General features: G+C 43.0%; 3 protein-coding genes across 3 annotated transcripts; 1 reads left to right on the top strand and 2 right to left on the bottom strand.

Moving 5' to 3' along the window:
- Positions 1–95: 95 nt before the first annotated feature.
- rnf20 (ring finger protein 20, E3 ubiquitin protein ligase) lies at positions 96–7,696 on the bottom strand. Its single transcript, XM_028415506.1, has 22 exons — positions 7,577–7,696; positions 7,036–7,216; positions 6,878–6,946; positions 6,669–6,767; positions 6,432–6,579; positions 6,154–6,339; positions 5,917–6,032; positions 5,604–5,750; positions 5,444–5,518; positions 5,216–5,335; positions 4,954–5,133; positions 4,737–4,872; positions 4,527–4,648; positions 4,269–4,425; positions 3,797–4,124; positions 3,283–3,400; positions 2,996–3,145; positions 2,607–2,819; positions 2,354–2,479; positions 2,125–2,265; positions 1,647–1,751; positions 96–797 (listed from the first exon to the last, which is right to left on the bottom strand). Exons 2-22 carry the CDS (start codon positions 7,204–7,206, stop codon positions 621–623), a joined length of 3,084 nt encoding a protein of 1,027 aa, XP_028271307.1. The 5' UTR covers positions 7,207–7,216; positions 7,577–7,696; the 3' UTR covers positions 96–620.
- A 1,416-nt stretch (positions 7,697–9,112) lies between these two features.
- aldob (aldolase b, fructose-bisphosphate) lies at positions 9,113–11,717 on the top strand. Its single transcript, XM_028415508.1, has 9 exons — positions 9,113–9,270; positions 9,746–9,858; positions 9,949–10,160; positions 10,251–10,305; positions 10,380–10,540; positions 10,626–10,709; positions 10,789–10,963; positions 11,055–11,254; positions 11,484–11,717. The coding sequence occupies exons 2-9, from the start codon at positions 9,747–9,749 to the stop codon at positions 11,577–11,579; spliced, it is 1,095 nt and encodes a 364-aa protein (XP_028271309.1). The 5' UTR covers positions 9,113–9,270; position 9,746; the 3' UTR covers positions 11,580–11,717.
- Positions 11,718–12,517: 800 nt separating this feature from the next.
- On the bottom strand, positions 12,518–14,638 carry LOC114442173 (uncharacterized). The gene is made up of 7 exons (XM_028415510.1): positions 14,413–14,638; positions 14,078–14,220; positions 13,864–13,974; positions 13,531–13,587; positions 13,312–13,449; positions 13,125–13,238; positions 12,518–12,774 (listed from the first exon to the last, which is right to left on the bottom strand). The coding sequence occupies exons 2-7, from the start codon at positions 14,207–14,209 to the stop codon at positions 12,712–12,714; spliced, it is 615 nt and encodes a 204-aa protein (XP_028271311.1). The 5' UTR covers positions 14,210–14,220; positions 14,413–14,638; the 3' UTR covers positions 12,518–12,711.
- Between the last annotated feature and the right edge of the window lie 83 nt (positions 14,639–14,721).

Below are 14,721 nucleotides of genomic sequence, written 5' to 3'. Positions count from 1 at the left end.
ACAGAGATTTGCACACTGGGACTTGTGGTTTAATATCCCAGGTCAGATGTTAGGATTATTCACGTGGTCTAACAAATATGTAAGATTATAAAACAGCTTTTGATATCATTTAATAACTACATCATCAATCATACAGCAACAAAATATTTTTTAAGACAGTATGAGCAAAAACACAGATATCAAATTAAAAAAAGGACACTAACATTGTACATACACACAACCAACATCATACAAACACTCACAACACCGGGAGGAATGCTGCTTTCTCTCTGTACGTCTGTGTATTCTGATTTAATTGCCTGTTTTCAAATGAGTGCACTCGCACGCACACACAAACACACTACAAGCCTCAGATGCACACACTCGTCCTGCACTATCATTTGACAGTAAAAACAGTGAATTAGTGGATACTGGATGAGAAAATCTTCAGTCAGTATGAAAACAAAAAAAATGTATCAAAGCGTTCCAGAGCATCAAGAAGCTGAATTCACAGCTGACTTCACATTTATCATGTCCTGCACACTGGAGAGGAGGAGACACAGGAGTGCAGTGCTCCAGGCAGTGCTTCTGCTGCTGCTTCTTGAGTTAACCCCTCCACCATCCCAAGTGAAGCTGCATCTTCAGCCGATGTATATGCGGTGGAAGTCGTTTGCTCCGAAGGCGGCGTTGCACTTAGGGCACTTTCTCTGGCGGGTGTCGTAGCGCGTCTTTACGCACTCGAAGCAGAAGACGTGGAAGCACTTTGTCAGTACTGCGTCCTTCACCCGAGAGTTGCAGCAAGGACACGTGAGTCGTGCCTGGGGGGGGAGGAGGGAAAGGGAATGTTTTGAACAAAGAAACCAAGAAGCCATTTTTGTACTTGGCTGAGTGATGTGCACTAACTGGACACAAATATCTAGGACAGGGAGCAAGGCCTCGTGATTATAGAGGCTGGACTGGACATGAGACCAGAGGAGCTGACACATAAATCAGGAGCGTCATCATCAGATAATACAGTCTTCCCACAGTTGAAATTCTAAGGGTCCTACTCTGTTTTTGACACAGGTGTGTGTGAACACTCCTGGATATGTTTAACTGGATATACCTGAAATTTCCCACATCGGGGTTAATGTTATGGAACAAGTTTGACTTTAGTCCGCTCTGTCCTTATTCACTGTAGAATTTCAAACATGAAGAACTGCAGGTTGAGACTGTCAGAAATGCAATCAGTCTATTCGACTATTGTGTCTTTACAATAGGGGTAAAGCCAGAGACATGTTAGCTTAGCAGAGAGACTGAAAAAGGAAAATTGGTAAAACAGGTTCTGTCCAAAGTACAGAATCTGAGCAAAAAGTCACCCTTTTGCTGTAGGTTGTGTGCTTGGTTGAAACCAAGCCTTACAGAGACATTCAGCCTTCCAAATACTTTGTGCCAAGAGAGTGTAGTATGTAATCCCCCCACGCACTGTATGGCTGTGACAAGTCTGGCAGTTTAAATAAATGTGAATGTTGCAGCTTTTTTTGCCTGCAACAATCACATATAATCACATTTGCAAAATTACATTTATCCATAAAATATGCTATTAAACTCCGTTGAGTGTCTATCATGTTGTACAGTAACTCTGCAGACACATCTGAAACAAGGTTTTTTTAAGCACAGTAACGTACCTTATAATCATTTATTTCTTCATTCAGGATGTCGTCTCCATTGCTGATTTTCTCAGCAGGTTTCTTGGCCTTCTCAATCTTTCTCCTAAGTTTGGAGATATCCTCCTGAAAAACAGTTGGAGTTGTAAGAACTTTGAGTGGAATTTGTTTCGTCTTCCATTTTATCCAACGATAAACAATATGAATGCAATAAAGCTGTTCGAACAGCACAGTGAAAATACTACTGATGTATCACCATCTCAGCAGAGGACAACAAACCCACAAATCAGCCCAGATACAATGAGAAGCACACAAAAGGACAACACAAATTGAATTAACTGTCAAATATATGCAAATTATCTTAATAAGAATCATCCCTCGAGCTGCGTGATGGTCATAAAGAAATAATGCGTGTTTCCTGAAAACAATCACGTGTTACAATCACATCTTTTAAAATAATGTATTGATTAAGCTGATCTGTGCCTGTGCGTGCTGTTACCTGTGCTCGTCTGGCATTGAAGGACTCTTTTTCCCTGGAGATGCTGTTCTCAACGACCTCCTCTCGGACCAGGGTGAGCCTCTGCTGAACCTGCTCCAGCTGAGTTCGCACCTCCTCTGACAGCAGTGCAGAGTCCTGAGCCTGGAGGATGACAAAGGTTGTCTTTGTTTATCCAAGGTTTAACTCCTAACTCTACAGCTGTGAACACTGTAACAGACCAATGTGTTACCTTGCGTTTGTTCATGTCCAAAGCTTGTGTTCGAAGTGCCAGCTCTCTCTCTGCTGCGCTGATGGTGCCCTGCAGGAGGCGCTCCTTCTCCTCAAGCTTTCTCACCACCTGCAACTGGGCATCAACCTACAAGAAAGTTGAAATTGACCCTTTAAACAACTCAAATTGTATTTTTTTAATTGATGAATGTATTTGATGCTGCAGTCTAACCATATGTGTAACTGTATGGGCCATTATGTTCATGGATGTTCACCTGAGTTTTTAAAGTGAGAAGTTGATCAGCAAGCTCCTCCTTCTCCTCTTTAAGCAGCTTGTGGATCTGGTTGGACTTGATTCGCTCACTCATCAGCTTGAAGTTGGCATCGTCTTTTTCTCGGAGCTGCTGCATCAGGCGAATGTTTTGTTCCTGCATGTCCTCGAAGGCCTGGCCCGTCACATCCATCTCACTTAGCAGTGCGTCTTCCTCCTGCAGATGGCGCACAGTGTTAAAAGAATAGAATCAGATGGATGGTTGGTGAACCTGGCCTTCTGCGAGCTGATGCTAATTTAGAATATGTGTTAGAAATTAGATATTTTATGTCACACTACAAAGACTTTTTTTACCATCCCGGTGGATTCAAGCAACAAGACCCATTCACATACCTGCTTGGCTATAGACAGCTTCTTGTTGAGGATGTCGATCTGCTCCTCCACAGAACGGATCTTCCTTAGAGCCTCTTCATCAGCCATTTTCTTGCCCTCCCTTCTCTCCCTCTCCTCCAGCTCCCGCAGCCTCTGCCGCAGCTCTTCTCCCTTAAGTCAGCACATTAATATTGTTATTACAGGAATACAATGCACTTGCAATTACAGCAGGCAATTCTAAATGATTACACACTGATACCATTAATGGCTGGAAACGCACAGTGTTTTTGTTGTACTGTGTTTATCACCTCTGATTTAGATTTCTTCTCTGCAGCCATTAGTTGCACTTTGTCCCTCTGCTCTTTGGGTGCTGAGCGGTACATGTCCAGCAGCAGCTTCATCTCTCTCTGGGACTCCTGGGCTTTCCTGCACAGACACAGTGGGAACAACAACACCATCATAATGAATAAAGTACATTCAGTGGTACTGAATCACAAAGAACACATTCATTTGAAACCTGAACCTGTCATCCATCCTCATCTGCAAATGGATATGTAAATTATATTTTAAAAACATGAAGAAAATACCATATAAAACCCATTCATTTATCAAAAGTTAAGTATTCCTGCATGTTTGCTTTATTATGCAAATGAGTTGCATCTATGAGCATCTATAGTTGACATATATTGTTCCTGATTTTATAACTTATTTGTAATGTGCCCACATTTCTTCTATGGTGATGCAAGAATTTACTGTGATTTATTGTCGCATGCTTGTAGACACAGAGTTGAGGTAGGAAAAACTTTTCACAATGTCACTTACTTGAGTTCTGCCCGGACAATCTTTAGTTGCTCCATCTCCTTCCTCTTTGAGCCACCAACCATGGACAGGCGTTCTCCAGCTGAGTCGTCCAGCTGACCGCTGCACCCAGGCTTCTCCTTCTCATCCTTTATCATACTGCTGCTGCTTCCGCTGCTTCTGGTCGGCTTCTCCCGCTCCTTTTCCTTCTCTTTCTCACGCTCCCTTTCCTTCTCCTCTTTTTTGATCATGTCCTTTTCTTTCTTTTCTTCCTTCTCTTTCTTCTCCTCCTTCTCCTCTTCCTTTATAGTTGCCTCTGGTTCTGTACCAGGCTCTGTTTTCACTGAGGCACCTTGGAAGTCAGTGAGATGATAGTTTCATCAAGGGCAATCCAAATTGTGTATATGTATCATTAGACTTAGTTAAATGAGAAATAAATTAAGTATTTTTCTCTGTATCTTTGTACAATATGAAGTCAGGACAGGGCATTAGTTACCAGTGCTGCTGGGTGTGGATGAGCCGTTGTCAGGCTCTGTTTTAACTGCAGGTTCACCAGAGACAGCTGGAGTTAATGGAGACGTTGTTTCCTCCTTCACGTCCAGCTCTGTGCTTGATTGGGATTGGAGAATGGCGCTACCCTTTGAAGCCCGGACCTACAGGAGCAATATGTCTTTTAGAATGTGGTGTTGTGTTCTGCATCTTTGCAGCCATGGTCCATTTCATTCCCACTGATGGTGAGGGGTTCCTTCCCTACCTGGTTGAGCTCAGATTGTGTCTCTCTCAGTCTGACCTTGTACTTCACCACCTCTCCCTTCATCTGCTGGTTGTGTGTTTGCAGTGTGCTAATCAGATGGCGCATCTCCCTGTTAATAGGACCTAAGAGGAGCATGTGGAGAATGTAGATTAGTACAAAATGCTCACCTAATGTGAGTCAAAACATACATTTATGTTCCTGAACAGTTACCTGCTTGCTCGTTGGCAGCGAGAGTCTGTTCAAATTCGATGCGCAACATTTCATACTCCTTCCTGACTTGTGCCAGTGTGTCCTCTAGCTGAAACACCTCAGTACGGACCTTCCTCTGCAGAGCCACCTCATCATTCTGCACAAAAAAAGGGATGAGGGTCTGAAAAGTGTGCCGTAAAAACACAGAGACACTTAAATACATAATCACTCAACTGACCTCCATGTGCTCAAGCTGTCGAAGACGGGCTGTTCTGGTGGTGTTGAGTCGAGCACGTGTCTCATCTAATTGAGCCTTTAAGATCAGAGACTCATTGTAGAGCACAGAAAACTGTGACTGCAGACAGCGGTACTCCGAAGTTTCTTTCACCAGACCTTCAGCTCGACTCAGCAGCTCCGTCTGAGAGGAAGAGAAGGTAACTATTAACCCTTTATAGTGGAATCCATAATTTCATAAACAATGCTGGTTTAAATGTAAGAACCTTCATGTTGTTGTTCTCCTGTAGAACACTTTGCAGATCCTGTTGGAGCTTCTGCAGCTCAATTAGGCGATTGTCTGCAAGCTCCTTGTTCTCCTCAAGCTCGCTGTTCATTTCCTCAAACTGTTTTAACAGAAGAAAAAGTAGAAAAGGTGGGACATGACAGAAAGTAATCTTAGCATTACTTACACCATCTTGAAAAGTGATTTTAAGAAAAAAAAAAACCCTTACCTTTCTCTTGTTAATAGTGATGGTTCCACATACACTGCTAGCCTCCCCACACACTTTATAGCCTTTGCTGTTGACCTGAGATGGACAGAGAGTGTTGAGCATATTTCAACAAAGACAAATAAACATTACATAAAGACCAAGTCCACCAACGTATCCTCACCCTCTCCAGTATCTCGCTCAGGTGTGCATTCAGCCTGTTCTCCCGGCGGCGGATCTTCTCCATGTCCCATTGGAGCTCCTCGATGAGCACCTGCAGCTCGCTGACACGCTGGTCTGCCTTGTTAGTTGCACGACCCAGAGGCCGGGACTGGATGGTAAATAAAAACACAGAGATGTGATGCTACACACAGGAGCTGACAGAAACATGAGACATCACTTGGCAACATTTTATTAGAGCAATAGGATGTCACAGACAGTCAAACGCTTAGCATAATGGTTGTCAAAGGAAGTTGTATCAGACAGCACATTTGTACCTCACTGGTCATGTGACTGTACTTCTGTTGGAGGTCCTCAGTCAGCTGTTGCAGCCGCTCATTTTCACTGGTCAGGAGAGAATTCAGTTTTGATGCCACCTGCCACAAATTGCTACCTGAAAACCGAATGCAACATAATCACATTTAATGAGTGGAAAACACAAACAGAAAAAACAGACAAACAGAAAAAAACACAAACAGAAAAAAAGAAACTTTTACTAATTTCCTTTTCCTCACCAGCTCCTGAGTCGAGCTCTGCCTTAAGCTGATCCACAGTGTTCCTCAGGCACTCATATATCTCCACAACACGAATCGCTTGCTTCTGGCTGGACTCCACTCTCTCCTGGAGCTCCGCCTCCATCTCCTCACTGCTGCTGCTAGCCAGCATGGCCAAAAACGAGTTGGATGTCTCTCCTTGGTGGCCTGGAGAACAATTACAGGACACAGAGTTTTGGCTTTGAGCTATGTTTTCGTTTTTCTACTTGTTTTTTTGATCCTACATCAGTTTTCTTTACCTCTGTCTTTGGCCCTCTCCTGGTTGGAGTCACCATCAGGTTCTGGAGTTTCTGGCTTCAAGCTTCGTCCTTCACCTGTTGGAGATTTCTCAGGTTCGCTGCTTGCTTGGTCATAACGTCTGATGATAAGCCTAATGTTTTCATCCAACTAAAACAGAGAATGAAGTTACATTTTGACTTTCACATCCTTAAACAGAAGGAAACCATTTGCTGTTGCTTCCTTATCTAAATATTTACCTGGTTCCAGTATCTATTGAGGATCAGCAGACTGGCATCATCTGTGGCCTGGCGGGTCTCCAGCCTCTCAATTCTCTCTCGCAGTTCATCCTCAATCACCTGCGACCAAACAATTCAGAGGATTTAGACTTACCGCATTAACAAGATTAGACACAAGCAGACTTTTCAGTGCGTAAAAAGTTGTGAACAAATACCAGAGGATTATTTACCTGTCTCTGATCCAGCGATTCTCCCAGCTTACGGTTCTTAGCCTGCAGAGCTTTGATGTCTTGTTCTTCCTAGAAAAAAAATACATACAGGGAGGATTTACAACAAGGCAAATGTTAGTAATGAACAAATACGCGTACATTTAAACAAAAATCCTCACCGAGTTGGACACCCCTCCTAGCTTGATGACAGTCTCCACTGCGGTGCTCCCTCCACCTGCGGCGCTGACACCGGGACCTCCATCCTCTCCTTCCCTTTCTCTCCGCTTCTCTGGGGGCGCCCCGGAGGACGAGGGACCGCTGGGGTCGGCAGTACGCTTCTGCCCCGACATCCTCAGACTCCTGAAACACACGAGGGGGGAATGTTAGATGATAAAAGATCCTGCATCAGCGATTTATTTCGATTTAGTGGATGAGACCAACGTCGCAGTTTTACAAATACGCTTTTATAAAGCTATCAGACGTGAATGTGAAACTTTATTAATTAAAGCAATGAGCAACAAACAACACCACCAAATACTACGCTAGAAACATTTAAAACCTCGAACAAGCTGATTAAATCAGTCAATGGCCGTTAGGCTACCGTTAGCCGTTTGCTAACACCAGCTCTAAATGTTTATTAGATCAAACTCTGATCCAGTACGTTAATGTAATCACTTTGCAATGTCATCAATTTGCACCAGAACCAACTCGAACGCTTACCGCTTTTCAAATAATAAAACTTTTAAGTTATAAGTGGATCTGACTGGATGTTGATGTTGCGGCTCCCCTGCCTCTCGGAAACGGAAGTGGTAGCGGTCTTGATAGCAGCCCTCAACTGACAGTGCGCCACCTGCAGGTGCGGAGGGAACCACACCGCCCAACATTAACTCAGGCAGGGCTTTTCTTCAAGTGAATAAAAACATCTGGTTATTCACTACTGAGTCATCACATTTTGCACAGAGACTGAAAACCCAATCATTAACTCTACAGTGCTCTATTTTACATTTTTTTCAAACTCTAACTTGTTAGAGTTTTCTACAGCACACCTTGCAGGTTTTGTCACGTTTGTCATGTTACACAACTTGCAATGACAAAGAGCACGTAATCATTTTGCAAAACGCACAACAATAATACAGTAAAGGAACAAATAAATCATAATTAAGATGTTGGGTGAGTCACTTTATGACACCCATGATAATCACGGCCCCTTTAGTGAAACAATTTTACATGCAAATTTCAAATAAATCTGGGCTCCCCATTTTACAAACACGGAGTAGAGTTAAATAATATAACCAGTAGCATGTCCGTGCAGTAGAGATATCTGTTGATGTTGCTGCAGTATTGTGTAACTTGTGTTTACTGTAGTTGTCTGGCACTTCAAATTCTCCAATGCCACTTTTTGCATTAACTTCTTGTACTCTGATAACACAGTCTGGACAGAATTCTGACTTCTTGGCCCTTATGTAAAACAGGATGGAAAAAGGACTCCCTCTGAACTCTGATCAGCAACATTAATGTGTACTTTGTACAAGGTGCAGAGTCCGGGTTGTGCAAAAAAAGTTGGCTTGTCAATGTTTGTGAGTTACAAATCCACCACAGGTCTCAGGAATCAATATGAAAACTATCCAAACATGACGTGCTTCACAAACACAGTGACGCATTCAAGCAGACACAGAAGATGATGTAGTCAAGCTTAGGAACACACATAGATAAGCTTCATCAGGAGGGGTAAAAGTAACAGAAGTTTAAGGTATGTGTCACACAAAAAAAATTCAATATATTTAAGGACAAAGGTGAACACATGCAGACAATGACTTTAATGTTTGTTTCTTTGTTTATTCTTCTTTCTGAACATCCTGAGTCTTCATGTAAATTCATATCAATTCAGGCACTATTCTGGACACAATAAACACTGTAACATAAACTAATAACACCCGGGTGATGAGAACAGATATGCTTTTTTAATCCAAACAATAAAGAAGAGAAACCTGACGTGCAACTTTGCAGCAGTCTGCTGACTGCTGTACGTGACTGCTGAAGCTACCGTGAGCGCGCAGTAGTGAGCGCGCAGCAGACAGGAGGCGGAGCGGTCGATGCGCAACAACTTTACAACACTGTTCTTTTGTTGTTGTTGTTTTCAACATCTCTCTGGATCTTGATATGAACTTAACAAAAAAAGACCATTGAAGCTGCAGCCACACCATCACAAACACCGCCCATTTTTGTCTGACGGGGCCAATTGCATTACCGGGGACACACACGCCCCGCCACATCACGAGCACCTCCTTCCACAGCACCGAGCAGCCCATAAATACAGATTTTTGTCCACATTTCGGTCTTCTCTACCAGACCTATAACTGCTGGGAGGCCGTCTGCCGCTTCAGGTGTCGTCACTGTTTGACATAAACTCTCAAGTAAGTGCAGATTTGCGCATGAAACAGCTTTGAGTCATGTTTGCGGGGGGTTGTGCGCATCTAAGGACTTCCTCATGTTATTAAGTTTAACTTTGTGCTGCTCGCGATGCACTGACGTCTAATCCTGTATTTTGCTCTGTGCATTGGTGGCCATTTTATTGTGAAGTGTATAAGAAATATGAAAGCGTGCGTCTCTGTGATTTTCATGCTTTTTCCTCCACGTTGTGCTGCTAAATCCGTTTCCTGAGCACAGTTTGCACCTAAATGAACTATGTACTTGTGTTGCACACTGAATGGGAGAACTTATCTGTAATCAAGGCCAAAGTTCAACCATGCAAGCCAAATATTTAACTGCAGAGGTGGCGCAAGACAACCAGGATGTTGAAGCATTCTGCTGGAAAATAAATAATCTTCCTCATACTTGCTACAGTCTCTACCACCTGACTTAAAAAACAACCTTTTTTTGTCTCCAAAGGATGACTCATCAGTTCCCATCCCTCTCTCCGGAGCAGAAGAAGGAGCTCTCTGACATTGCTCAGAGGATTGTGGCTCCAGGAAAGGGAATCCTGGCTGCAGATGAATCAACAGGTGAGAGATTCCGTCTCGCTGATCACAGGTGAACTTCTGTGTGTGTGTGTGCACAAGTGAAATAATTTTCTTTTCGTTTTTTACTTGAAGGCACCATGGGAAAGCGTCTCCAGAAAATCAATGTAGAGAACAATGAGGAGAACCGTCGCTGCTTCCGTGACCTCCTCTTCTCCACAGACCCCTCCATATCCAACAGCGTGGGTGGGGTCATCTTCTTCCATGAGACACTCTACCAGAAATCCGACAGCGGCAAACTTTTCCCCCAGGTTGTCAAGCAGAAGGGCATTGTTGTCGGCATTAAGGTGAGGAGGAGGAGGAGGAAGAGGAGGAGGCTGTGAGTGAAAGGTTTTTATTTTTAAATTTATTTTCACAGTTTGGTCTCTTGTTCTCAGGTGGACAAAGGCACAGCTTCTCTGAACGGAACAGACGGAGAGACCACCACACAAGGTGAAAATCAAACTCCACTGTTGCCATCTTATTGTCAGTTTCTGTGTCTTATAAATGTTCTGTGGGTTGTTCAGGTCTGGATGGCCTCTTGGAGCGTTGTGCTCAGTACAAGAAGGATGGTTGTGACTTTGCCAAGTGGAGGTGTGTGCTCAAGATCTCCAACGGCTGCCCATCCGCTCTTGCCATTGCAGAGAACGCCAATGTCCTTGCCAGATATGCCAGCATCTGTCAACAGGTGTGTGTGTTCACATCATTTTCTCTACAGCAAAGGCCATCAGCATAAGTACATCAACTGAATTATTAATCTTTGCTTTCTTCAGACTGGGCTGGTCCCCATTGTGGAGCCAGAGATCCTGCCTGATGGCGACCACGACCTGCAGCGCTGCCAGTATGTGACAGAAAAGGTCTGTAATCAACATCAAATGAATAATGTTGTTGTTGTTATATCGGCACAGTGTCACAAAGTATTGTTCACCTCTTCAGGTCCTGGCTGCTGTGTACAAAGCTCTGTCTGACCACCATGTGTACCTGGAGGGCACCCTGCTGAAGCCCAACATGGTCACTGCTGGACACTCCTGCTCCAAGAAGTACACCCCTCAGGAGGTTGCTATGGCAACAGTGACCGCTCTGAGGCGCACTGTTCCCGCTGCAGTGCCAGGTGAGTGCTTTAAGGTGTCCTTTTTATTAACTGCCTCCTCGTACCTAACATTTAAGCTCAACTCTTGTGCTCCTTTTCTGTGTCTTCTCAGGCATCTGCTTCCTCTCTGGAGGCCAGAGTGAGGAGGAGGCCTCCCTCAACCTGAATGCCATCAACCAAGTGCCAATTCCCCGCCCCTGGAAGCTGACCTTCTCTTACGGCCGTGCACTTCAGGCCTCTGCTCTTGCAGCCTGGCAGGGCAAAGCTGCCAACAAGGCAGCTGCACAGGAAGCTTTCTGCACCAGGGCCAAGGTGAGCCTCCAAGGGGACGGCTGTCTCTGATCATTAAATACAAATGATTCTCACGTATCAGCTGCTGGTTGTAGATAATGCTGATCTTGCATACTGTCTGGTAAATGATTGATTTTATAAGATTTTCTGTTTGTTCTCTTGCACTAATGTGTCAGAGGTAACATGGCTGATCATTAACACTAACATTTGACTTTGCCCTGACTGCCCCCCCTCTGTTGCTTCCTTTCAGATCAATGGTCTAGCTTCCAAGGGAGAGTACAAGCCCACCGGCTCAGCTGATCAGGCCTCCATGCAGTCTCTGTACACCGCCAGCTACGTCTATTAAATACTGTGAACACTTAAACAAAATGCACATGGACCAAATACGAGGCTTCTACTGTACCACCAACAACAAGGGAAGACCTCTCTTAAAATGTTGAACTACTTTTTGTCTACTGGAAATAAATTAAAAGACCAAAATATTTTTGATGTCATTGCATTTCTTGGTTTCTATTATTCGTCGCTGCCTGTCTTGAACTGGGAGGTCATGTATACATGAAACCTGGCCTAAGGTTACTGCAGTGATTTATTTATCAAAGACAAGACACATTATTGATATACTGTAGAAAGAAAAAAAAAACACTCACAAGTTCAGTCATGTACATATTTCCAAGCTATACCATCATAAAATCACAAATATGCAGGAAGAAGTATCACTTCAGGGTCAGGGTGTATTAAATGTATTAAGATCTCTACTGTAATCTCAGGCAGATGTGCTGTCACATGTTCATCATGATCAGATCAAGTTTTGGGTCTGTAGATTAAAATGTTTTATGGCTGGATTTATTATGGAGATAAGCTAAATGCACTGATAAATTACATTAAAGGGGACATTATGCAAAATGGACCCCCACTAAACATTATTTAGTGCATGTTAAGACCCACAAAATATGACCCTTTTCCCATTGTGTTTGAAGAAGCTTTTTGGGTTTGTAGCCCCACATGACATCATTTTGAAAGTCTTTCTGCTTCATTATGCCAGATTTTCCACAGCAAGAAAGGCCTTTGTTCCTAAAAAGGAGCTTGACCCATATCAGCTCATTTTTTTGAGTAATATAATATGGAACCTTTAAAACCAACACAGCTAAAATGGTGATGTATCAATGCCAAGGAGGTCATAACCTGGTTTTAATGATAGATATCTGGATTGATAGCTGTTAGTTCTGAGGTTTTCATTTAACATACGATATCTGGAAAATATGACATTGCAATGACTTTGCCTTGTTACCAGAGAGATTAGTGGTTACCATTTATTTTCCCCTACGTATCAAAACAAAACAAACACATGTGGTACAGGAAAGTGAAGCGGAGTAACAAAAACATACAGAAGAATAACACGTTTGTTTCACAGGATATATCTGCAATAAAAGCAGTGTTAGTTAGAGCAGAATACTTCCTACTTAAAAAAGGTGGAGCGCTTAGGTGGAAGCGGTGTCCGTGGGCGGGGGTGGAGCTGGTGCTGGGATGTGCTGGACGATAATCTGATGAATGAGATTGAAGACAGGAAGGAAACGAGATGAAGAAGAACCAAATGATCAGTGACATAATAAATAACATCATTTAACAGATCAAGGTGTTCACGTATGGTAGATGAGTCTTTGAGGCTCTTGTGTTTGTGTTGGGAAAGTTCACATCTTACTGAAATGAGGCTTCAAAGTATTTTGTAAAGGCCAAACAGATGGCATTTTCATCAATACATTTCAACATATTTTTAGACTTTAGCTTTATTGACCTGTTGTGTATTCTTTTGTGTTTTACACCTCAGGCCACTGGGTTAAATGTAAACACAAAGGGCCGATTTCTAGATGGTAACAGTAATGGAATGTAGTACCTGAGTGTTTGTGGATTTCAGTGCCAAACGTGCAATGCAAGACAAGAAGGTAAGGATGCCGAATACAAAGAGTGAGGATACAAACAGTAAGCCTTCAATACCAGAAAGCAGTCCCTGCAGAGAGTGAAAGAAAGTATTGTTCATACACAGTAAACATGTGCTCATCACCAACTCAACTGTAACTCACCACTCTGTCGATCAACGCCTCATCATCCCTCTTATTTATCATGTATCTGGCATATTCATAGAAGCAGCATACTCTGACTACAAAAGACAATACGATTCCCAGCAGGGAAACCACGTACATGGCCAAACACACAGTCACCTGGGAAATATAAATCATACAAGATTACAAGATGAGGCACAGGCTGCAGGAGGTTAGCACATACAATCACAGGATACCCACCATCTTCTTGGAGGGATGTAGCTCGGTGTAGATTGACAGGATTCCACAGATACCAAACTAAAAAAAGAAACAAAAAGCAGATCATCACACCAGTTTTCAAGCTTTGGCATCACTGTTGGCTCGTTGCTAAAGAGCAGTTTTAAAGTTAGTATGGACTTTTTCATTTCATCTTACCCATTTCCTTGATGTTTAAATACTGCATGTACTCATCATTGTTTCTCCAAATACCAAATATATATATAAACATATATATATATAAACAACCCATCAAGCACAATGTTTCTCCACTCTTAGTAGGCCAGTATGTGAGCTGAGGACATGCTCAGTACTTACCAGCACTCCTTGCCAGAAAGGGGTGGCGATTCCATTGGATGTGGTCATGTTTTCACCAGCCAGGAGAAATCCCATCATCAGCTCAGAGCAGCCAAAAATCCCAATCACAATCTGGAAAGAGGAGGAGAAATGCACACACATAATCATTTTCAGTTGAATAGCTGTGTTCAAAAGTTTACAGCTGCATTTGTGTATAACTTTATAACTGTGTTACTCCGAAATTTCTGGGCCCTCTCTGGACAAAGCGATGCAGGGGCTTGCTGGACAACAGCACTTGCTGGTCTGCCTCCTTATTCTCATGTTTGCCTGTTGTTCTGTCTCTTGTTGTTGACTCAGTGGTCTCCATTGCCTGTTTCACTGAGGGTGGAGTGAACAAGAATTAGTCAAAACAGATGCATACTCTCCCCTCAAAGAGCCCAGATATTACGTTGAGGAAAAGAGACAGAATAATTGTGGTGTAACAAAATAAACTCAGATCCTGGCTTTAAACAAGATCGTAATTATAAAGACTAAAAACATGAATGCATATAAAAGCATGAAATGACCAACCTTGTCTTGGTGGTTCATGCGGAGGGAAAGATAACGGGAAGGGAATGCTGTGGGTGGAAAGAGGAAGTGTGGAAATTTGAGACCCCCTTTTTTTATTAAAGGGGAGGAGCCAAACATTTTGTTTCCAAGCTAAAGACTGAGGTTGTTGCTCAGAAGGCCGGAAGGCCAGCAGATGGAATCCTTAAATCAAAGCTTTCTTTGCACAACAAAAATCTTGATTTCATGTTTTTGAAGATGGATTTGGAGAGAATTACTGATGGCAATATATTCTGAGAGACTTCAAAAACTTACTGTTGTGGAAAGCTTTCA

The sequence above is a fragment of the Parambassis ranga genome, chromosome 10, assembly GCF_900634625.1.
Source record: "Parambassis ranga chromosome 10, fParRan2.1, whole genome shotgun sequence".
NCBI lineage: Eukaryota > Metazoa > Chordata > Actinopteri > Ambassidae > Parambassis > Parambassis ranga.
This window is presented reverse-complemented; position numbering and strand designations above follow the sequence as displayed.

Excerpts from the sequence above, each read along its gene's own strand:
- rnf20 (XM_028415506.1), bottom strand. The coding sequence starts at position 7,206 with ATGTCGGGGCAGAAGCGTACTGCCGACCCCAGCGGTCCCTCGTCCTCC. Across the intron at positions 6,947-7,035 it reads TAGGAGGGGTGTCCAACTCG|GAAGAACAAGACATCAAAGC; the intron begins GTGAGGATTTTT and ends TTTTTTTTCTAG. Across the intron at positions 3,401-3,796 it reads ATTGTCCGGGCAGAACTCAA|GAAAGCCCAGGAGTCCCAGA; the intron begins GTAAGTGACATT and ends GTGTCTGTGCAG.
- aldob (XM_028415508.1), top strand. The coding sequence starts at position 9,747 with ATGACTCATCAGTTCCCATCCCTCTCTCCGGAGCAGAAGAAGGAGCTC. Across the intron at positions 9,859-9,948 it reads GGCTGCAGATGAATCAACAG|GCACCATGGGAAAGCGTCTC; the intron begins GTGAGAGATTCC and ends TTTTACTTGAAG. Across the intron at positions 10,541-10,625 it reads ATGCCAGCATCTGTCAACAG|ACTGGGCTGGTCCCCATTGT; the intron begins GTGTGTGTGTTC and ends TGCTTTCTTCAG.
- LOC114442173 (XM_028415510.1), bottom strand. The coding sequence starts at position 14,209 with ATGGAGACCACTGAGTCAACAACAAGAGACAGAACAACAGGCAAACAT. Across the intron at positions 13,975-14,077 it reads GAGGGCCCAGAAATTTCGGA|ATTGTGATTGGGATTTTTGG; the intron begins GTAACACAGTTA and ends TCCTCTTTCCAG. Across the intron at positions 13,450-13,530 it reads TACATCCCTCCAAGAAGATG|GTGACTGTGTGTTTGGCCAT; the intron begins GTGGGTATCCTG and ends TATATTTCCCAG.